Source organism: Xenopus tropicalis, chromosome 6 (assembly GCF_000004195.4).
Source record: "Xenopus tropicalis strain Nigerian chromosome 6, UCB_Xtro_10.0, whole genome shotgun sequence".
Taxonomy (NCBI): Eukaryota; Metazoa; Chordata; class Amphibia; order Anura; family Pipidae; genus Xenopus; species Xenopus tropicalis.
The window spans coordinates 62,699,431-62,723,324 of NC_030682.2; the positions used below are offsets into that span (position 1 = coordinate 62,699,431).

Consider the following 23,894-nt stretch of genomic DNA (forward strand, 5'->3'; position numbering starts at 1 on the left):
TGCTTGACCTGGCAATAATTCAATACAGAATGTATAGATATGAAAAAAAATTTAAAAGCCAGTAATTTAGTGTTCAATACTGAAGCAAAAAAACTTGTCAAAGATTTCTTTGATGGAAAAATCACCAAATACAACAAATACACTTACTTTATATAAATGTTCTTCCATTTTTCGGTGCAATAGCATGTTGAATTTTATAACAATAAATTGGAAGGTCATTTTTTAATATAATTTGTGACTCTATTAGGGTGGTTAGGGGAGCAAACAATTTTTATAAGTCTTAATTTGCTCTTAAGATAAATTATCTCAGGTGTTAATATTGAAGTTGAAAGGTATTCGTTTTTGGTATCTTTGTGTTTTCTTTTCCAGATAATTTATAATTAGTAATGAGTGATTCTGTCCTGTTTTCACTTCGATAAAAAGATGTGTGAAATTGGTAAAAAATTAGCAAAATTACGAAAAAATCACAAAATGCATCTACCGCACAACTTTTTTGATGCAAGCATGACTTTTTTGATGCAAGCATGACTTTTTTGACAAACCACTGTACCTAATGCCTGCCAGGTGATCCAGGGCTTTCTTTTGCATAGTCTTCCCTGGCTCTCTTAGCTTGCACTGCCTAATCATGACCTTGGCAGTACTTGCTAATATGTGATAATGTGCTCTGTGCCTTGCACCATCTGGTGCAGAGTCAGAGAGCACAGCACTAGCAGGCATAAAAGGCCTGTACTTAATGCTTGCCAGGTGATACAGGGCTCTCTTTTGCATTGAGTCCTAATTATATGCTGCCCTTCCTGTATACATTATAGAGGTCTTGCAGCATATTATGGTATCCTCCCCAGCATTTTATGTTACAGTAACTCACCTGCAGTAATTACATTGGTGGTACATTAATTCCTTCCCTAATCAAACTTCTTCATTATAGTATAGTGAAAGGGCAACCAACCACCTTTTCCAGCTGCTCTGCAGGGTAGAGCACTGCTACAAGTGACATCTCACCTCAACTAAGCCCTTGCAGAATAAACACCACAAGTTTCTGCTGCCAGTGTAGCAGAATCCCCAAAGCGTGCTCCAAGAATCCGACCCACTCGAGTCCCTACAATTTAGTAAGTGTCACATTAGGATAGGGATGCGCTGAATCCACTATTTTCGCCAAATCCTTCGTAAAAGATTTGTTCAAATACCAAACTAAATGTGAATCCTAATCAGGATAATAAGAGCTAAAAAAAGAAGCAAAAAATGTTCAGCTTCCGTGTTTAGGTGACAAAAACTGTGATTTTAAGGATTTGGGTTTGGTTCGGTCAGGAGTGGGGATTCGGTGCATCCCTACATTCGGAAGTATTCTACACTAAAGCTCGGGAGGAGCTATATGCTACTAACTTTACCTTGTTCATAGGGTTCCTTTTCTTTGACTTCACTAAGGCTTGTTACCTGATGGCTTAATCTTCTTACTGTGGCCTACTTCCCCAGGCTTCCAAACACCACAATTTCTGGCACCAGGTAGAATTCAAAGAGGTAGAACCATGTGCTCCCCCCCTTATATAAACAAGGGAACAGAAATTACAGTCACTAAGGGCCGCCCCCTGGGATTATATGATTCACAGGGCACAAAAACAAAGCAGAGTTCTGTCTTTTGCTCCCACACTTCTTCCTGTTGCAGTTAGAGCTGCATTATTTCTGGTCAGGTGATTAGACCATCACAAAATGGTGGCTCAAGGGAAATATGTAAAAGGGCTTTATTTATTAATATATATTTCAGTTTGGTAAGATTCTTCAATAGGCCACTTAATATGATATCAAATTTCAGTTGGTTAAGTATTCATTCTGGTGATATAGTCTTCATTTAAGAATGACATGTATTCTTGCCTTAATTGTGCACAGTGTATTAAGGTAAGTGATACATTCTCACATCCATATACTGGTAAAACATATGCTTGGTCAAATGTACAGTATATACACGTGCAAGTTCTTATATTGTTTATCTAATTCAGTGTTCATGTGGTCTAAAATACTACAGGTATGGGATCTGTTATCTGGAAATCTGTTATCCAGAAAGCTCCAAATTAAAGAATACCCATCTTCCATAGACTCTATTTTAATGAAATAATTTAGATTTTTAAAAATGATTTCCTTTTTGTCTGTAATAATAGAACAGTACCATCTACATGATCTTAACTAAGATACAATTAATCATTATTGGAGGCAAAACAATCCTATTGGGTTTAATTAATATTTTAATTACTTTTTAATAGAATATCTGGAAAACCTCAGGTATAGTAGAATTATGCTGTGAGACCTAATTTGATATACAGGTATGGGTCCTGTTATCCTGCATGCTCTTTTCAGGATAACAGGACCCATATCTGTATATCAAATTAGGTCTCACAGCATAATTCTACTATACATACAACATTATCAAAGTATCTTACAGAATGTTTGAACTTAATGGACAGTTATATAATGGTTCACATGCATACCTACTACATAAAAATAAAAAGCACTTTTTAGCTAGTTTTGCATTGTTCCTGTCTCCTCTTCTACCTGGTTTATAATGTAAAATTAATTCTTCTACATTAAAATATATATTCAGATATATCTTTCTTCCTTGTCTTTAGTTTAAAATTCAAGTCATGTTTTGTTATGCATTTTCATAATGCTTATGCTTTAATTGCTACTCCATTTGTTCCAAAGGTGATTAAGAACCCAAGGGAAAAAAGTTTACATTTTTCAATTATTTAGCCCATTTAATTCTCATGACACTGACAGATTAGTTGCCACATCATTGTTTTTAGCATCTACATTTTTTCTCAGATTTACTTCTGTTGTGATTACTGTTTCAGTGTATTTTATTATTGTGCTGAAACCATGCTGTAACATGCAAAATGTGAATCCACTGAACAAAATGTTCATGATTATACACAAACAACCAATATTATAGGCATACTCAGATAAAAATATTTAGCTTTTTTCCAAAAAAAACAAACATTTTCGTGCTAGCATTTGTGCACAATAGTGATAAGCAATTTTTTTTAGCAGGTTTTACCATAAAAATGCCAATTGACTCCAATGCGTTTTGCAAAGCAGGACACATTTGCTCATCAATATCTGCATAACAGATCCCGTACAAGTAATGTTTGTTGGTGTGTGTTTAGCTTTGATTTTTTTTTTTTTTTAAATGTATGTTTATCTGAATTCATAGTCAAGCTTTATTTCTAAATGTTATTGTATAATAAAGGAATCCTGATTTATTAATACTTGTTCATTTTAAAGTAATGTATTAGCATTTGTTTTCTTAAGTTAAAGTTTTTGTGTTTAATTTTGCCTGCTTTAAATATTTTCAATGGAAAGTTATGTTTTTAAAGTTATTTCATAAAAATAAAATCCTGGATAAATGAAATTCCTGAAGCCTTGAATCAGCTGACTAAGCCTGACTGTGTAGCTAATTTTGTCACCATTTTTTACACTGCATGATTGATCTGCCCCTTAGTTAAGCCCAGGTGTTTGCAATCTGACAATTAACTGGCTTTATAAGGCTGTTACAAGCAACTCCTAGCTGCTTGATCATTAAGCCTTATGCTAATGCCAGGCGAGGTGTAGGGCGGATATTTTCGGCAAGCGGAAAAGCTCTTGCTGGAAATACCGCCCTACACTTCCTACATGTGCCTGCACCCGAATGAACGGAATACGCTCTGGTGCAGGCACATGTAGCCAAAATACGCATAAAAACACGAAAGTTTCAAAGTCTCGCGTTTTTATTCCTATTTCCACTACATGTGCCTGCACCTGAGTGTATTCCATTCATTTGGGTGCAGGCACATGTAGGAGGCGTAGGGCGGTATTTTACACATCATATAGGCTGCCAGCCACCCACCTGTGGCTGCACCTGACACCTACTATTCAAGAATATTTATCTTCCCTCTCATAACCTACACTGCAATGATCTCAAAGATTAGCAACAGCGGTGAGTCCATGTGATGGTCGCATTCATAGCGCATACTGCTCTGAAGACAAAATCAAGTTCTTGCCCATGAGGTATAGTATTTAAATATTGTATTTTTTGCCCAAAAACATTTGTTCTTTATTTTCTTTTCTTAGAAACAAGGTTATAGACTGGGGTTTGTTTACTAAGATTAGAGATAAATGACTGGTGATGTTGCCAATAGCAACCAATTAGCAATTAGATATGAACAGTCACCTATAAGTTTGAAATCAAAACCAAAGATCTGATTGGTTTCTATGGGCAACATCATATTTATCTCCAGTCTTAGTAAACATGCCCCATAATTTTAATTATTTTTAAATTAAGGTATACATAATGCAAAGTAAATACAAGATTTAATTTACAAAATGCCATAGATCAGCAGATATCCTATAAAATATTGATTTTTCTTTTAGTGCATGTTTATGTGTTATTAAGCCTCACAGAAAGAAAATCCTATATAAGTGCTGCACTATGTTTGTCCTATGTTTTTTTTTTTTTTTACATCCAACTTAATGCATCCTTAATAGCCAATAACCAAATTAAATACCTGTATATTTAAAAATGCCTTTCCTACAAATCAGTAATGTTTTATTTTGTACTACAGTTTAACTATTGCCTTTGTAAATGTTGCTGTATAAATTTGGTTGTATGTACCTTCTAATATAACTCTTTATAATGTTATGTTATAGGTATTCATGTTATATGTATTCATCCAGGCCAATGTCATTTTTTGGTAAGTGTTTTAAACTAAATAAGAACATTATAATGAATTATCATTGTAAAAGTTTTACTTTATCTTTTTTTTAAATTTCCTACTTACAAGACATATTGTATTTTTCTTTTTTTTTCTTTACACAGATCCATACCAAGTGTGAGAGACTATATGGTATTTTCTACAGATTCACACATTCTAGCACTAAGACAGATTTAATATGATAACTGTGTAAAGGTGTGCATTGTAGGGCTAATGGGAAGTATTTTGTATTTTTTTTTCAAGGTGCATCATGTGCATGCTGGCCAGTTTAAGCCAGGGGCTTCACTATATAGGAGGTGATTCGGTTTCAGTGCACGAGTTGCCTGCTTGAGAAACAATGGTAATCTCATTAAACAGATTTTATATTTTTCAACTGTATTTTTTTTTTTAATCGCAATATTAATAAATAAAAAGGAACACACCAAGTGCACAAAATAGCATCCCTTATTGGTATTTTATATAGAACACCTGAAATTAGCTATCATGATGTTGCATAATTATATTTGTCTAAATTTTATTTCTTATTTCATATCTCCTAGGTTCTGAAGACTATCCCATTAGCCCTCTTTGAAGGTGCTAGTGTCTTGAATAGCAGCATGGTATCATGGCACCTTACCAAGAGGTAGATTCATGTTTTCAAAATCTTTTGCTTCCCTTTTTTATTCTTGCATGTGTTCCCAGACTATTGATATATGAACACTATTGTAATTCAGGCATTAAAGGAACAGTAACAGTAAAAAATTTTATTTAAAAAATAAAAACTACACCCTCTAACTAATACCCATGTCCAGCTGCATTGTATTTATTTACCTTTTATTTAGCAAAAAAATCCCAAGTAAATCTCCTCACCATGGTATGGATACAGTTTTGAAGAAAGGCGATATGGCGACTAAGCCCTTCTGTGTGCGCGCCCCCGACATCTCTCCTCTTTACAGGACATCCGGCTGTAACCAGGAAGTGCAGCGATCGCCGTGCAGAAGACATGCTGAAGGGATGGCCGGGGGAGGAGAGGCAGACTGATGGAATGGCTGCTGGCTGAAGGGATAAACACGCTGCTGGGATGGCCAGGGGAGGAGAGGCAGACTGATGGAATGGCTGCTGGCTGAAGGGAGAAACACGCTGCTGGGATGGCCGGGGGAGGAGAGGCAGAATGATGGAATGGCTGCTGGCTGAAGGGAGAAACACGCTGCTGGGATGGCCGGGGGAGGCAGACTGATGGAATGGCTGCTGAAGGGACAGACGCTGCAGGGATTGCCGGTGGGAGGGGGGCAGACTGATGGAATGGCTGCTGAAGGGACAGACGCTGCAGGGATTGCCGGTGGGAGGGGGGCAGACTGATGGAATGGCTGCTGAAGGGAAACACTGAAGCCGGTGGCAGAGAAGCTTCGCTGGTTGCTAAGCGACGTGACGTCACGGAGGCGGGATTTTCGAAACCAAAAGCAGGAAGAAGCTGTCGGCAGCGCGCACATAGGGGAGAAGAAGCCTGCAGGCCCTGCAAGATGGCGAACACCCTGTATACTCCACAGGAAAGCGTCGGTTTGGATTTTTTAGTGATACATTATACGAAACCAGCATGCAGCAGAGTATTTCAAGTAAAAACTGTAAGTTGATTGATTGGGGCTGGGGTGTCTAAATGGTGTTACTGGTCCTTTAAGGCAGCATTGCATGCGTTGTCAATACTGTATTCATTCTTTGTGGGCTAGGTGAGGCCTATAGGGGTACCCTCTCTTGTCCCCTGTCAGGACAACATAGTAACATTGTAAGTTAGGTTGAAAAAAGACATACATACATCAAGTTCATCATCTTGTGTGATCTTCATGTGTATGATTAAAGCTGATAGATGCATGGTCTATAAGAGACAAATCAAGGTAAAATATAGATCAGTGCCACAAGCTATGGTAAAAATAATAATAATAATCTCTTTGGTCCAATACTTACCAAAAATTGATAATGTCTGTAACATCCAAAAGGAACTCTAAGCTTCCCTCTTCTCTTCTGTACCCCTATTTTGAAAAACAATATAGAATTATAATAATTACAGAACCTAGCGCAATATTTGTAACATTCAGTACAAACACCAAGTTTTTATAACCCAATTCAGTGTGTGCAATGGAAAGTTGTGTCTGTGTGTTCTAAAGTGCTGTGTAAAGTCTGTGTGTTTTAAAGTGCTTATAAAAGTGTTATAGTACCCCAAGGGTACTTTTAGCACCCTTGGGGGTACAATAAGTTTCTATTCCTATTGTTTTTCCATTCCAGCTGTAGAACTATCAGCATCTTCTGAGAAGAAATTTGGGCATATTCTTATGGCCACGTTCCTATTCAAGAGCCTTCAAGGTCAGATAAAAATATATTGCCTGAAGTGTTTCTGTCTAACCACATTAAAGGCACAATAAAGTCTGAATAAAAAGCAAAGGGCAGGTAGGGAGTTGCATGATTTCCATCAGGAAGTCTCAGCCTCCCAACTATCCTCTTAGTCCCCCAAATAAGACCTGTGGCATATCTAGACCAGGATGTTTCTCACAGGGAGCTCAAAATATTTAACTCTTCCTCAGTGGGATAATATCTCTGTGTGGATCTGGTGAGACCAAACAACATCAAAGAAGGGCTGCTGGATCATTTTATCAAATAAAAAGACATCCAAATCTACAAAAAGAAAAAAAATATTAACATTTTATTATTAAATAGACATGTTTATATTTTAAATGTGTGTTTGTTATTTTAAATAAATATTTTAACATTTTGGTTTTGATATAGTGGATCAGTTAACAATGCCTTTTATTTAAACCTGGAGTACAGAAGGATGCAAATTATCACCCCAGCAACTGTTGTCTGAGGAATTTCTGCAAGAATACAAAGTGCAGTACTCATTGGTGCAAGGCAACTTTGTCCTTACTGAATGCCATAGTAAAGATGGTAGGGATAGTGCTACTTAGCATTATTAGTCTAATAGCACTGCCTTACTTGTGTCTGAGCTTAAAGTTAATTGGCAATTAGCAGGGAGGAGGGGATAAGTGTTAAAGGAACAGTAACACCAAAAAATGAAAGTGTATAAAAGTAACTAAAATATGATGTGCTGCTGCCCTGCACTGGTAAAACTTGTGTGTTTACTTCAGGAAGTCTACTATAATTTATATAAATAAGCTGCTATGTAGCCATGGAGGCAGCCATTCAAAGGAGAAAAGGCACAGGCACATAGCAGATAACAGATAAAACACCATTGTATTCTACAGAACTTATCTGTTATCTGCTATGTAACCTGTGCCTTTTCTCCTTTTTTCCCGCTTGAATGGCTGCCCCCATGGCTACACAGCAGCTTATTATATAAATTATAGTAGTGTTACTGTAGCCAACACACCCGTTTTACCAGTGCAGGGCAACAGTGCATTATATTTTTATTACTTTAAAGCTCTTTCATTTTTTGGTGTTACTGTTCCTTTAATGGCACCGTGCAAGGTGCTGTAAAAAGTGGTAAAAAAAATGCAAGGATATTAATGCTTGCCTCTGTCTGATACTTTGCCAACCAGAGCAGATATTTGAATTCCATAATAGTTCACAAGGACCTGCAATACACACATGAATACAGCACATATGGCTTTTTGGAGGGCTATACTTATGAAAGGCACTCGGGGGTATTAAGCAAATCCATACTAACTTTATGTAATTCAGATATGCTAGTTATGGAGCTCTATCAGCCAAATCATGCATTAGGTTCTTATCTTATTGTCTGTTATTGCTACGATATACACCTTGAGCCAAATTGATAACCCAGCACAAGGTTCAACTATGCCTTGGATGCAAGGGCTCATTTCAAGATCACTAAAGGGGTCCTGATTAAAAATCTGGTTTAAGGTGCATAGCAAAGCAAGACCCCTGAGGTCGAGCAGCCCTATCATTACCACAAGTCATAGGGCAGGTGGTAACTACCAGGCTGCTTTGCATACTATGCCAGATGGCACTCCCAAATGTGTTTCAAATACACACGGTGCTCTCTTCATGAGTGCATGTTGTAAGCATTCAAATATCAATATTGTAAGGCATCACTTTGGATGAAAAATATTTTTATTAAAAAAATAATTCTAACAAACCTAAAACAAGTTACATGAAATACAAGTAATTTTATTTCAAACTTAAGCAGCATATCATGCAAGACATTTGCATAATATATCTTTAGAACTTCATTTAGCAAAGTGTTTGAAAAGGCTCATACTAAGAAATATGTACCTAATACATAGTGAGAATTACAAAACAGTCTATGATCACATATGTTCTGGAAATTTCATTCATTTCCGAAAGTCATTAGAGATAAATAGGTAAGGTTTATTAGACATGTAAGTGGGTTCTGAACAAAGCCAAGAGTCAAAACTACAGAACAAGGACAGCACTGGGTTTATACAGACTTTGTGACATTAAGAAAGGTATGAGCATAGGCGTTACCAGTTACCAGTGTAGCTGCTTAACTAACTGGTGCTAAATAAGTAAATAAATAAATAATGACGATGATTGTGATGATGCATGTCCTCAGGTGACTTTACACTTTCATGTCCCACCAGGAGCTGAATCCATCTTTCAGCTCTGCACCTCTCAAACACCAGGGAGATTGAATCTATTGATGTTGACTGGCATGCATACTTGCACAGAGTATGTAAATAATATATAGATGGACAAGACTTTCTTATGAAATTTAATTCACACTGTGCATACCATTCACTGAAAAAGTACATGGTACTATGTGCCAGAAATCCAAAGTACCCTCCATCTGTATTAAATCTGAAAACATGCATCTTACATTCAAAGCCTAGTCTGTCTGAAAAAGACATTAAAGAGTTTAAATTGCCAGTAACATCTATACTCATCATTGTATAACCCGCACTGTGTCATTTCTGCTGTCAAGTGTGGTTTTATTCAATTCACCATTCACTGCTCAGTTTTACTGACATTCTGATTTAAGGATGACTGAAATAATGTTTCAGACGATATGTGTGAGGCAAAGAATATTATTGCTCACTGGACTGATCAGGACAGAACATTGTGTCAAAAAGATTTCATATAATTGAAAGGTCACATCTATTACTTTTACTATAAATTGTTTTAATTTTTGTCTTTCTTTTTTATTCTTTAGTTTTAGAATTAATTTTAGCTACTATGATATCTTAATCCATTCAGTTTTTTTTTTTTGGCAATCAAAATCTGTAAAAATATTTGCTATGATGTCATTATGTCAGTAAAATGAATGCACTAATTAAACTGGATCAGAGACACCCCTTAAAGCCATTTCCACCTGAAGGATTTATTTCAATTGTGTTTTCTAGGAAATGAGATTTATTGTCCTGCAGAAATGTATAGTTTTTTTAATAACTTACACATAAGGGAATACAAATTATAGTTACGTTACTTGTAAAATAAATCATTGTTTACCTGTTACTTATGAAAATTATCTTACAATGTGCAGCTACATTCATTTTTTCCTGTTACTAAATCTGGATTTAATTGATGGATAAAAACTTGTCATATGATTTCAACTTTGTGAGGCAATGAAAAAAATACAAAAATATTAATATCGGCTGTTCTGTAGTATAAAAATTATCTGTTTTCTTAAAACACCCACACAACAACAGCATATAAAGCTGCAGAATGATATAAAAAAAATGTAAATACACTACAAGAATGTGTGCTTTTGTGGTTGAATATATATTGATATATAGGATCAAAATGCGTAGATGCCTGCATATATATATATTTAAAATAAAAAAAAATGTATTAAAAGAGAATAACATCACGTATGCGACATTTGGAGCAGAGTATATGCTCTTCATCAACAATGTAACTAACCCAGTTGATTACATTTGAAGGGATACACAGAAAATTACTAGTCAATCACCATCAATTAATAGTAACTATAATGACCAGCAGTGTATCAATTGATATACAGCATAAGAATAGGAGCTATCAAGCAATATATATTACAATACAAATAATTCATACAAAAATTACAACAACAAGAATAAATCATAGTCCCTATTTAATCCCGTGGGATGTTAGGACTTCAATTTATTAATCCACTAAATTTATCTCTTGCAATTATAACAAGTAAACCACATTTGTGAGTTTGCTGAACAGTTCTCCAGTTTTGTCAATTCGCTCTGCAAAGTGGCATCATACATGGATTAGTTTTCCGCAATTTAGCCTCATCAGCAAAAAGTAGAAACAGTACTTACAATGCCTACCTCAAGGCCATTTACAAACAATTAAAAAAATCAAAGGGCCAATGACTAATTCCTGAGATATTTTGAAAACAGTGGTTGAAAATATTTTTGAGGGGGTAATGAGGCATAAGGCATAAGAGTAATCATCAGAGGCATCAGTAAACAAATTTTACCTTGAGTCACCATTTTGTGATGGTCTGTGTGTGCTCTATCAGAGATCACCTGACTAGAAATAATGCAACTCTAATTGTACCAGGAAGAAGTGGACAGTGAAAAGACTGAACTTTGTTCATTTATTGGCAGATGTGACCTAACATGTATGCGTGCCCTTGGTTTGTTTGTGCACACCATAAATTGTATGATCACAGGGGGCAGCCCTTAGTACTTAAAATGTCAGCTTTTTATTTATTACCAAATGGCACATACCACTAAAAAAGTAATTTTATATGAAAAAGGTTTATTTAGATGAAGAAGGGTTTAAAATATGAGCCGTTTTAAGTAATTTATATTATAGATGCCTACATTGTTCAGGGGGAATGGTTTCCCTTTAATGAGGAGGTGAGCAGAAAAAAACGTGGGATGGCAGTGAATGGGATCTACTTATACATACAATTACTGTATAACACAGAAGGTTAATGGTAAAATTAAGGAATGTTGGCCTGGAATGTAGTATTTATACCTGGACAGAGAACTGGCTAAAGGATAGAATACAACGAGTTGTAGTAGATGGAACATACATAGTCCTACTTGGTCATACATAGCCATAGACGCAGTGCAAAACTGTATGCCAAATACAACATACCTGTCCTGCACTAGTGCTGACCACCATCGCCTCTTCATGGAGTGTCATCCAGCCCTGGGGACTGTAGTACAGGTATAGGACCCATTATTCAGAATGCTCGGGACCAAGGGTATTCCAGATAAGGGGTCTTTCCATAATTTGGATCTTCATACCTTAAGTCTACTAAAAAAATCAATAAAACCATAATTAAACCCAATTGTTTTGCATCCAATAAGGATTAATTATATCTTAGGATCTTGGGATCAATTACAAGGTACTGTTTTATTACTACAGAGCAAAAGGAAATCAGTTTTAAAATTCTGAATCATTTGATTAAAATGGAGTCGGGTTTCCAGATAACGGATCCCATACCTGTACTTCCATCTACCTAGGTTGAACTTATCACCTGCTCTCCATCCTATCACTGTGCTCAGCATTGCAGTGTACATTGATGGCTTGCTTGATGGCAGGTTGCACAATGATTAGACCATTTGCAAAAACATTTAAACCAATCAAACTTGCAAGGGTTGCAGTATCTCATTACAATGATTATTTCATGTAGTGCATGCACCCTATCTTAAACATTCAATTGAGATGAGTTAAAGCCAGCTATAGTTACTGTTACAATAATCATTGTATCAGCAACTATGGCACACAACTTGTTATAACTTGGTGGGTGTCCTAGTGGAATTCCCCTGAGGTATACTCCTCAGTGCCCACTCGGTGGAGGCACTGCGCTGTGAATCCCAGTTCCCCAGTAATTTTCATAAGCAAAGAGTTTTCAGGGTCTGCTGGATTGCAAAGAAGTAACAGCCAAAAAAAGTAAGCATAATTGTATTCTGCAGGAGTGTGCCAAGAAAGGGTTATGAAGACATTGAGTGATGGCAGAATATGTTGCTTCAAAACCTGCATATTCATAGACAATAGTTTTTCACTATTTTCTGTATATTCTCAGAAAATAGTGAAAAAAATTGATGCGCGTGACAATTTTATTTGACGCGGACGACAATTTTTTGTTATGCAGCAAATATATTCTTGGAACATGTTACGTGTATTGGAAATTGGGCTAACACATCAGCTATTGCTTAACATATATGTAAAGCTAGGTAGAAGGATGAGGGAGATTGAAAAGCTTTTGCCAAAAAGATTTAGTGGTAATTTTGCGTACATATGTAATCTACTCTTCACTATAGGTGCAAAACATTTCGTTTGCTGTATATTTATAAAATGAATTTTATATCAACATTACAAGGGATATTCTAAGAACTAAAATATCATTTTTACTTAAACACTCAAACCTGTTGCACAGCTGAAGGGAATGCCCTCTGTTTTATATCAATTCTTGCAAGCAGGTTATGTTCTGTTTCTTACGTACACGGTACTAAAATGATTTCTTTATAAACTTACTATATAAAACAAACAAAAATCCAAAACAAATCACATATGCTGTAAACAAAGAAATAACTAAATCATCAATTTAAGATCATGTTTAAGCTCATTATGCAGAGTACTGAAAAGCTGTTCTCCTAGACTCTTGGCTAGTAAGTATGCCTTGCTATTATCTACTCTACTAAATTTAAATCTCAAGTACGTTTTAAGAAGATACAGTAAACATTCTGAAATAATTTGGTTCACATTTAGCATGCACTTATATGTCATATTTTTCTAATTAAGCTAAATAAAGCTAAATAATTACAATGCTGGACTAGAAAGCATTAGCATTTTAAAGTCATGACCTGATAAAGCTACTATGTTAATATATTATTAACATCACAATCACAATGTTTTTTTTCCACAATGCAGCATTTTTCCCAAGAATTCCAGCATCATTGTGGTCACCTGGGGGAGCTGCATCTGGCGCAATTATGGCCAATGCTTTAAGATTAGCTCACTTGAACTAAAAGTTCAACTTCATGGTGCTACTGTGATTCACGCAGCCAGCTGGAGGAACCCTGGATCTACCACTTGGTTCAGGGTTTTCCTGCATTAATAAGTGCAAATCTGCTTGAGGGCCAGGTCAGAGGTCCAGAAAGAGGTCCAGGAAGGACTAATTGGTGCAAAGAGCAACTCTACAGAAGTGCAAAAAGCACTTTTTTTACATTTTAAAATTTGAATAAACTAATGTCTAATGTCACTAATGTCTTCTATTTTATAAAAAGTCTAAACTAAAAAAAGCTCCTTTTTTGAAAAGTTGAGAAAATCCAGAATTTTGTAAGTTGTTGCATGAAAACCAAAACTTTTTTGAATTGTAGCCCAAACACCAGCGTCAAAAATCCAAAAACTGAAATCAGAAAACTTCGTTTGAAGGAAAGAAGTATCCTCCAGTGTATATTTGCTATTGACTTTTACATGATTTCAGCAAGTTTTAGCTGGCGAATTGTTTATTGATTAAGATTTTTAACCATAGGGATGCATAGTAAATCTCAGCAAATTCGCAACTTTTTTTCCCCACAACTTTAAGGGGCACATTCATCAAATCCCGAGTTTGAATCCCGAAATGGGTAAAATTCGGATTGGATACGATCATTTCTGATGATCACAAATATCACGAAAATGCTTACTAAAAAATCGGAATAGTCACGATAGTATCGTATTGGCGCTCTGAAAGTCACAACATTTTCGTATCGAACAATCGTAAACAGCGGGAAAACTTTTCCGACTTTGATCCTTCTATGCATGATTTTGGAAGCCTTCCATAGGAATCAATGGCACTATGCAGCTCCAACCTGGCCCAAGGAAAATCACAATAACAAAGCTTGGATGAATCCGGAACTTTCCTACTCGGCACGATAATACGATTTTGTCGCACAAATTTTGTCGAAAAGTACAAAAAAGTCACGCAAAGGTACAAAAAAATTGCACAAGGTATGAAATTGTCGCAGAAAATCCGCTCAGTACGAAAAAGTCACATTCGGAACGTTCGTAAAAATTCTGTTAAAATTCTGACTAAAAAAAAAAATCAGATGGTTAGTAAAAGGCCCCCTTACTGAATGAGAACTCACTGCTGAGAAATACTAGGGATTGTACTGTGTTACTGGTTGTTAATAACCCTTATAATCTTCCCTGCCCTGATAAAAAGCAAACAGAACATATAAATCTCTTTTTATTGTAAAGTAAAAACATATGAGCATGACCACCCTCTCTACAACAAGATACAGTACAGTGCTTCCATGTCTGCCTTGCCTAAACTGGGCAAAGATGAAATGCATGTGGATCATACAGGCTGATATCAGTCTGAAAATTGAGACATTACAATCTCAATGTGTAATTCAAGCAACCCACAGTTACCAATCAGCACATAGCATTTATTATTTACCTGTTGGAAAGCAAACTTCAGATGGTCAATAAACAAACCTAATTCAAATGTGGCTCCTTTTATTACATTACAGTAAATATATAGGGTCCTTTGGTAAATTCCTAAAGATATAAGAATGTCCTAGTGAAGGCTTACATTTGGACTTCAGTCAAAATTTAGTCAAGGTCTGTACTATCAGTATTTTTTAGCCATTTCATTTGGTGAGTATTAATAAGTTGGAAGATTTGGCGAGGCTACTCGTCAAGCAGGTTTTGTTTTATTAGTACATTGCTTTGTCTTGTTATTTGCAAATTAAGTTGGGAGCTTTGTTTAAATCCCCTTATGCACCTTCAACAACATGTTCTTTTAGGGTTGTTTCCTTCAGTGTTTTTTTGTTTGTCAGGACTGCTTATTAGAATTCCTTACTCCTTTGATCAAAGTTGTACTAAAAGAAAAAGGTTTGTTAGTAGTGATCAGCGAATCTGTCACGTTTCTGTGAAAAGTCGCAAAACTGCAAAACAATTGCGAAAACGCTGCTATCGCACAACTTCGTTGACATGTGCATTGGGTTGTTTTTATTTTTTTTGACGCATGGCAAATTTTTTTTCATGGATCCATGCCTGGCGAGAATTTTCACTCATCTCTATTTGCTAGGTGTTTAGAGAAAGGAACATGTAACATATAAATTCTAAAACATGGTATAAAAGATCATAAAAAGACCATTTATATGATTTTAATCAATTCACTGGGCTATTTACTTTCTTTTTCGAGTACGTTATTTCCTTATAACAATGCAAATGAATCTATAAAAGCTTCTGCTTTCATTTTTTAAAGTTTTTAACAACAAAATCTACTAATTAATAATCCTAATAACAATGTTTCTTCTTTTCAAAAGACTACCTTACAGGAATAATAAGCATCTCTGTAAACATTATATGGCGATTTACTGGCGAGTTCATGGCCCCTGAAATTGTCTGCAAAACTGTACGTTACTTGCAGGTAATTAGCTTGTAGTAATTGTTTTTAATTACAGTGTAAAAAAATATGCATTTAGTTATGTATTTTGTGCAACATTCTTCTGCATGATAAAAAAAATCTCTGGTACTGAAATGAGTTACTCATATTTTACATTTTAGAAATTACTAAGAGCCTTTACTCACTAAAGTCTTCCATATTTTGCTAGGTTGTCCTTCTGTATGCTTCAACATATGTTTTAGTATCTCTCAGCATAGACCGATATCATGCCATAGTTCATCCAATGAAGTTTCTCCAAGGAGGTACGTTTTCCTTGTTTGTGGTTAGTTAGCATAATCTGCTTTAGGTCAATAAATAAATACATAATGTAATCACATCTAATTTTCTTATTAAAGATAAAAAATTCCTTGTGGGACAAATCCCATTATTATATAAATTCAGTATTGTGATAAGAGCACTGGCTACATTGTTCCCTTTCTACAGACCTATGTTGCATATTAGAGGGCAAATGCATGTGCACATAAGTATTCATATATACAATTTAGGGAGTTTAATCAACGTCTGTATTTTTTTTTCTGTGATTTGCTTTTTGAACTAATAATCATGAATACAAATTATGTTTTAAAACTGCACATTTTCAATATTTATTAACCAAAAAAAAAAAATAGCAAAAAGCTCTGATGCAGAACTTGGGGATCTGAAAGCATGCAAGGTCAAATACAAGTCAATGGGAGCTGTTCTAGGTAATATTTTAACTATTTAGTTAATTTGAGCTTTACAAATGTTTTGAGTTTTTTAATTTTTTTTTGTGCTTTGTGACATTAAAAATTACAAGAAAATTGAGTTTTATTTTTTACTGTTCTATTCAATCACATTTTTTTTATTCAGATTTCTAACAAATATGGTAACATTCACTTTTTCATTTTAAAGTTAATCAAAGTAGAAAAAACAAATACTAATACAAATGACACAAATGAATTTTGAATAGCCGCCATACTTTATACTTACCAAAATTTACTTTCCCCTTAGTCCCTTCGGCAGCAACCATGAGATATATTTTGGACTTCCTTTCATGTAGGACAAGTGGAAACAAATAGTTAAACTTTTCAGAACCCCCACCCATAAATAGAAGCAACCAATAAGAAACCACAGTGTTAAAAAAGTGGTTAAAAAGTGATTGAAAAGTAGACCACACAGGAATTATGCCGATAATTTAATTGGGAGGGGAAAAAAATTGCTGCCGAAGGGACTAAGGAAAAACTAAATTTTGGTAAGTATAAATTTACTAATTCCCTTACATACCATCCGGCAGCAACCATGAGAGTTAACGAGTAATAAGGGTGGGTTCACTGGCTATGTTGCCCTCTGGATGACTCTACTGTCAAAAGACGCTTCCTGAGCAGCCAAGATCTCCACCCTGTAGTGATGAATGGATGTTTCAGGATTACTCCATGTTGCTGCTCTACATATGTGGTCCATCTTCCTGATAGAATGAGCTCTGACCTTCAAGGGAGGAGTAAGATTCTCTTTAATCTCATGGTCTCTTTAATCCAGCGAGCTAAGGAGGGTTTCAAAGCTTTACAACCTCTGTTCTTCCCCATAAAGCTAATAAAGAGATTTTCCTGTTTCCTGAAAATCTGAGTACGGTCTAGGTAGATTTTCAGAGCTCATCCAGAAGGTGAAGACGACCGTAATTCTCTTGAGTTTCCTGAACAAGGGGAAGGACAATTTCTTGATTCAAATTGACTAAAGAGCTAACTTTAGGTCTAAAGGTGGATAAAAGCCTCAACACCACCCTATCCGAAAAAAATGTCAAATATGGTTCTTTAACTGAAAGAGCCTGAATTTCTCCTGAAAGAGCCTGAATTTCAATTCTTCTGGCTGACGTGATGACTAGGAGGAAAAGAGTCTTAAAGGAAAGACATTTAATCGAGCATTTTTGCAAAGGTTCATAGGGTCCTTCACATAACTTCTTCAAAACCAAGGAGAGACCCCAAACTTTATTAGTTGAAGTTTTCCTGGAATGTAACAGGATATCTATCACTTCCAGTGATAGCTCCTGTGCCTCTAAAATGGACCGGTCAATCTCCATCCGTCAATCTGAGTCTATTAGAAAACCCAAAAATTGAACTGATCTGGAGGGAATCAGAACTAGTGATGGGCGAAATGTTTAGAAAAATTCGCCGCACATCCAAAAATTGTCGACAAAAGAATAGCCGTGCGACGAAAGAATAGCCGCGGGCGACAATTTTATTTTGACGCGTGACATTTTTTTTGCAAAACGGGACAGATTCGCTCATCACTAATCAGAACCGACTTCTCCCAATTTATCAACCAACCCAGATACTGCAGTAGGCTGACGGTCTTTTCCAAGTTTTTCTGAAGAAGAGAACATGATATCGCTGATATGAACCAATCGTCGAGGTACGCCATGATGGCAATTCCATCTCAGAACTGCTACAATTGCCAGAGTTATCTTGGTAAAAACTCAGGGAGCAGTTGTTATTACAAACAGAAGTACTCTGAACTGGAGATGTTGTAACTTCCCCTCTAAAAATACCCCAATTTTCAGGAACCTTCTGTGACCTCGAAAAATAGGAAAATGCAGGTATGCATCTTTGAGGTCCAAAGAAGCCATATAGTCGCCTCTGTCTATCATGTTGATAACTGACCTGATCATTTCCATTCAAAATGGTTTTTTCCTGATAAACTGATTGACAAATCTGAGATCTATTATCGTTCTGAAGTTCCCGTTTGGTTTTGGAACCAAAAAAACTTTTGAATAGGTGCCTAAATTAACTTCCAAGGGGGGTACTGGTTCGAGTACCCTTGCCAGAATAAATTCTGAAATGGCTTGTTCTATAGCTAGCTTTTTTGGACCTACAGCCTCTAGGGAGGCGTCACACAAAATCTACAGCTCAATTGATCTTGGAGAGTGAATCCAACAACTCCTCCCTTGGTACTTTGTTGCTGACATCCTCACAGAGCTGTTTAAGCCAGTGTCTAGTAGATCTAGCAACACCAGAGACTGCTAGAGCAGGCTTACATAGAGCAGCCACCGTGGAATAAGACCTTCTCATTATACTCTCTGCTTTCCTATCCATAGGATGTTTAAGACCTGATCTTCTACCGGAATTAGAGTTTTTTTTAGACAACCTTGCTATAGCAACGTCGACCTTAGGAGGGGACTCCCAAGATTTTGTCTTTTGCTGATATTAGGTGCCTTCTCCAGATTTTTCCATTCCTTTATCATCGGGTCTTTCATCACAGAGTGGACAGGAAAAACCTGCAGAGACTCAGTCCCATCTAGAGCCTCAATGGTAAATCTGACTCTTTAAGCCAACCTAGGACTATTCTCTGGTGGGAAAAGAGTCAAAGTCTCCTCCTCTGCTGAGGAGGAATCACTTACAGAAACATCCAGGTTAAGCATAAGGGAAGGATTCTGGTGTCCTCTGAGTGAAGATTCTACCCCTGAATAGGGTGGTAACATAGGATTTGACTTCATCTGAGAACATAGTTCCCGTACAGTCGTTTTAATAAATTCTTTAATCCAGTCAGATGATTCAGCAAGTTTGCCAGACTCCTTCTGGGCTAAGTATTCAAGACAGGATTTACAAAATCTCTTGTCATAATATTCAGGAAGAAGTTCCTAACTGTAAGTGTCTGGACTTCCTGTGTCTTTTTGCAGAAGGAGCTTCGGAATGACTGGTGGACATCTGAAAGAAAAACACTTTGATTAAGGAACTATAACACACAGCATACTTCACAGAGAAGAAGAGGGGGGCCACTATACCTTACAGCCTGCTCAAGGGGCTGCGCTTAAGGCAGCAGACATACACAGCAGCAGCATCGTGTATTAAAATTTTGCTCCAAGTATTAGGCGCATTAACTGGACGTCACTGCGTTAAATCACCTCTTTTGCACCGAACTTCCTCTGAAGTTACACGCGCGCTGGACATGGCGTCATTCATACGGGTCTGGAACCATACTCATGTATATCCAAATGTGTGTTTTCCCACCAGAATCCACCATTTTCAAGTTGGGCACAGCCCCACACTACCCTGGGTAGTGTTATCACGTGGCAGCTATCTTTAAAAGGGGCAACACTATCACCACCCTGTGTCCTCCGGAACCTTAGGGGTAATTAAGCTCCTGAATGAACTACCCCTAGGGTAGCATATTCTACGGTCATCGGGCCCCCCTAGGCACCCGGAAGATGTCCTAGAAAAATAAGAAAACAGAATTAGGAAAAAACAAAAGGAAAGAAAAAACCCACTTGCCTACAGCAGGTAGGACAAAAAAAAAACCTGTTGGTTGCTTCTATTTATGGGTGGGGGTTCTGAAAAGTTTAACTATTTGTTTCCACTTGTCCTACATGACAAGAAGTCCAAAATATATCTCATGGTTGCTGCCGTATGGGACGTAAGGGAAATACAAGATTTTCATATAGATACAGTGCCATACTTACAAGATACTGGGTATCATTTAATATTAATATGCAAATTAGATCCAGTGCACAGCAACCAATTATAGACTTGCTTTCAAAATACTACATACTGCAGACTGACTAAAGCTAATAGCTTAGGATGAAGACACATGGAACTACTAAGTAGCAGCTACTTGTCACAGTATTCCTTAATAGTGATGAGCGAATCTGTCCGGTTTGCTTCGCCATAAAATTTGTGAAACAGCGTAAAATCCGCGAAACACATTTGTCGTGCAACTTTTTTGTCACCCACGTTTTTATTTGTCGCTCGCGTCTTTTTTTTGTGCGACAGCATCCTGACGTGACCGCGCCCAATTTTGACACAACTGTGACTTTATTTCACATGCGACAATTTTTCCCGCGGTGAATATTTAGAGAAGTTTTGCGAAACAAATTGCCAATGGCGAAATGTGGAAATTTGCTGCAAATATATACCTGGTGAAAAAATTCGCTCATCACTATTCCTTAACCTTATTTGACATTGTAAAAAAGGCTGCCAGAACATCAAATTTAAAAAGTTAAAGAAAAATAACCCATGTTACTTTCTCGGTTTTATGCAGTTTAAACTATCTATGAGCCACTTATACCCTGCCATAGACAATATTTAGAACTGCCTCTGGTACAACACACATAGCGACAGTTATCAATAAATGATCAGAATTGTCTATTTCTGTAGCAGTGACAAATAGTTGCTACTAGTAGCTCCGTGTGTTTTCCCCCTCTTCTACACTGAGGCAAATTTGGCTATCATTAAGAAATTAACCAGCTGAGTTCCAAAGCATAATCTTTTCAGGTCATCAAACCCCCCAAAACCTACAAGAATACGTTAGGCATAAATTAAAAATGGTACAAGGGCTGGTGTAAATTTCCATAACAGTTAGTGATTAGCAAATGTTTTCACCGGGCTGATTTGCTGCGTAATTAAGAATTTCGCCAAGGCTGTTTTTTTTTTTTTTAATTCAGCAAGCAAGGAAAAAATTTGCGGTCGCACAAAAAAAGTTGTGGTCGTGGCAAAAAGTAGCATCACAAAGTTACAGTTGTGTCAAATATGTCCCAGTCACCTACTTTATGCTGCCTAACATATTTGCACTACCCAGTGAATTAACCTTTCCTTGTCCTTTAAGCTTAATGCTTTAGCTAAGAAACCTATTCAAACACTGACCACTATATTTTTCTAAAACCCCCGGTATGTGATTTCATATTTAAAAGCAGAAGACTGGATTTTACAACCCACTTTACAATAATTAAAAGTAATTTGAATTATTTGATTACAATAGACTCTATGGGGCTGATTTACTAAGACACGAATTCGAATCCGAATTGGAAAAATTCCGATTGGAAAACGAACATTTTGCGACTTTTTCGTATTTTTTGCGATTTTTCCGGCGTCTTTACGATTTTTGCGAAAAAACGCGAGTTTTTCGTAGCCACTATGAAAGTTGCGCAAAGTCGCAATTTTTTCGTAGCGTTAACACTTGCGCGTAAAGTCGCGCCTTTTTCGTAGCGTTAAAACTTAAAAGGCGCGACGTTTCGCGCAAGTTTTAACGCTACGAAAAAATCGCGACTTTGCGCAACTTTCGGAATGGCTACGAAAAACTCGCGGTTTTTCGCAAAAATCGTAAAGACGCCGAAAAAATCGCAAAAAATACGAAAAAATCGCAAAATACCGATCATTACGAAAAAAACGCAATCGGACGCATTCGGCCCGTTCGTGGGTTAGTAAATGTGCCCCTATAGGAGATGGTCTTCCAGTGATTTTGAGCTTTCTGCATATTGGGTTTCTCGATAAAAGATCCAATACTAGTGGTGAGCAATTTTTTCATCAGGCATGGATCGCTGTGACTGCCGCAAAAATGTTCTGGTACAAAAATTTGGCGAGTTAGGAAAAAAATTTGCGGTCACATAAAAAAATCACACACATCAAAGTGTTGCAGTAGCCGCATTTTTTTTAGCAGTTTAGTGAATTTTTTGGTGAAGTGAAACAGGCCAGGTTACTATCCAATATCTGTAATATGCTTAGCCATTTGTCTTGTGGTGCCCAAAAGCATACAGTATGTTAGGCACAAATTTAAAGACTGGGTCCTTGTAATTTCAGGCAATATTGAAGGTGAATGCAAATATTTGACAAGGGGTTAAAGATTTAAAAAGAAAAAAAATGGTTTAGCTATTTGAGCTAAAAATAAAGCATGGTACATGGGAGGTATTGTGCTTTATGTGATATTTAAGTGATGCTTTAAATAAGGCAAAATAGTAGGCATAAAAATAAAAGTAATTCCATACTTCAATCAAATATGTTTTTAAGCATACAGCTAAATGTGCTTGTAGGCATAATGCACATGGCAAGCACTGTACTATAAGCCCATGGTTTGGCCCTGGGTGTCCTGTACCTAGAGCATCATTCATATTAATAGCCATAATTTTTTTAATTGGCACAGGATGAAGAAAGCTGCCTTCACTTTGCTGGAAGCTTAGCGCATGGGAAGCTTGAGTATATTCTTGAGACAATTTGTTGCTATATAAATAGTATAATAATGTTTTTGTCCCTAATGATCAGTTTTCTTTACTTGCAGCTGCTGGTCCATTATTATTATTAGTAATAATAATAATAATATTATTTTGTGTTGTGGACCAGCAGCTACAAGTGAATATAAATAAATAATAATAAAGCACTATATATATATATATATATATATATATATATATTCGAGGATAATTACAGCACTCATAGGAGTTTTCATGGGAAAACTCCTGTGAGTGCTGTCATTATCCTCGAATGTCTATTAATCCTCTGCACTGGCACCCAGGTATTATCCCAAGTGAATGGTATGCTGTTTAGTAACTATATATATATATATATATATATATATATATATCTTACCAGAAGGGTGGCACACTGCTTAAATTATATACCCAGGTGCACGGTAAAAATAAGACAAAAGAGACGAAAAAGACCAGCAACGTGACGTTTTGGTCCTATATAATATGCAACAACCTTTAACTAAACAGCCAGCTATGGGCTAGATTCCAACTCTAGCATTTGCCAAATAGAGGAGCTTTGACCTAATAAAACATAGTTGTGTTTGGTGAAGTTCATAATTAGAAACTAAAAATATCTTAATTGGGCTAAACAATCTAAACTCACTAAAAAGTTAAAAGTTGGCTCAATAAATATTGACCTTCTGGAAACTAAAAAAAAAGAAGAGAAATACTTAGCGCTTCTTGTGGTCTTCATAAAGTGTGTATAATCTATGTTGATTGTGTGCAGCCTCCTCTCAACGACTCCACTTTGACTGGGTATTCAAAGATCTCCAAACAATGTGCATTGGAAGCGCAGAAAAATAAAGAACATGTGAAATTATGGTGTAATATTTCTTAAATAAATAAAACACCAAGTGCAAGCTTGAAAAATGTGACCATA

The 23,894-nt window shown here is 36.4% G+C and overlaps 1 protein-coding gene across 2 annotated transcripts in view; it reads left to right on the forward strand.

Annotated features, from left to right (window-relative positions):
* The window catches only part of npsr1 (neuropeptide S receptor 1), an 82,036-nt gene that overhangs the window by 36,848 nt on the left and 21,294 nt on the right, over positions 1–23,894 (forward strand). For both annotated transcript variants that reach the window (XM_031904469.1, XM_031904468.1), the window contains exons 3-4: positions 15,911–16,014; positions 16,199–16,292. In XM_031904469.1, the coding sequence (XP_031760329.1) occupies positions 15,911–16,014; positions 16,199–16,292 (198 nt within the window). The remainder of the gene's footprint in view (positions 1–15,910; positions 16,015–16,198; positions 16,293–23,894) is intronic.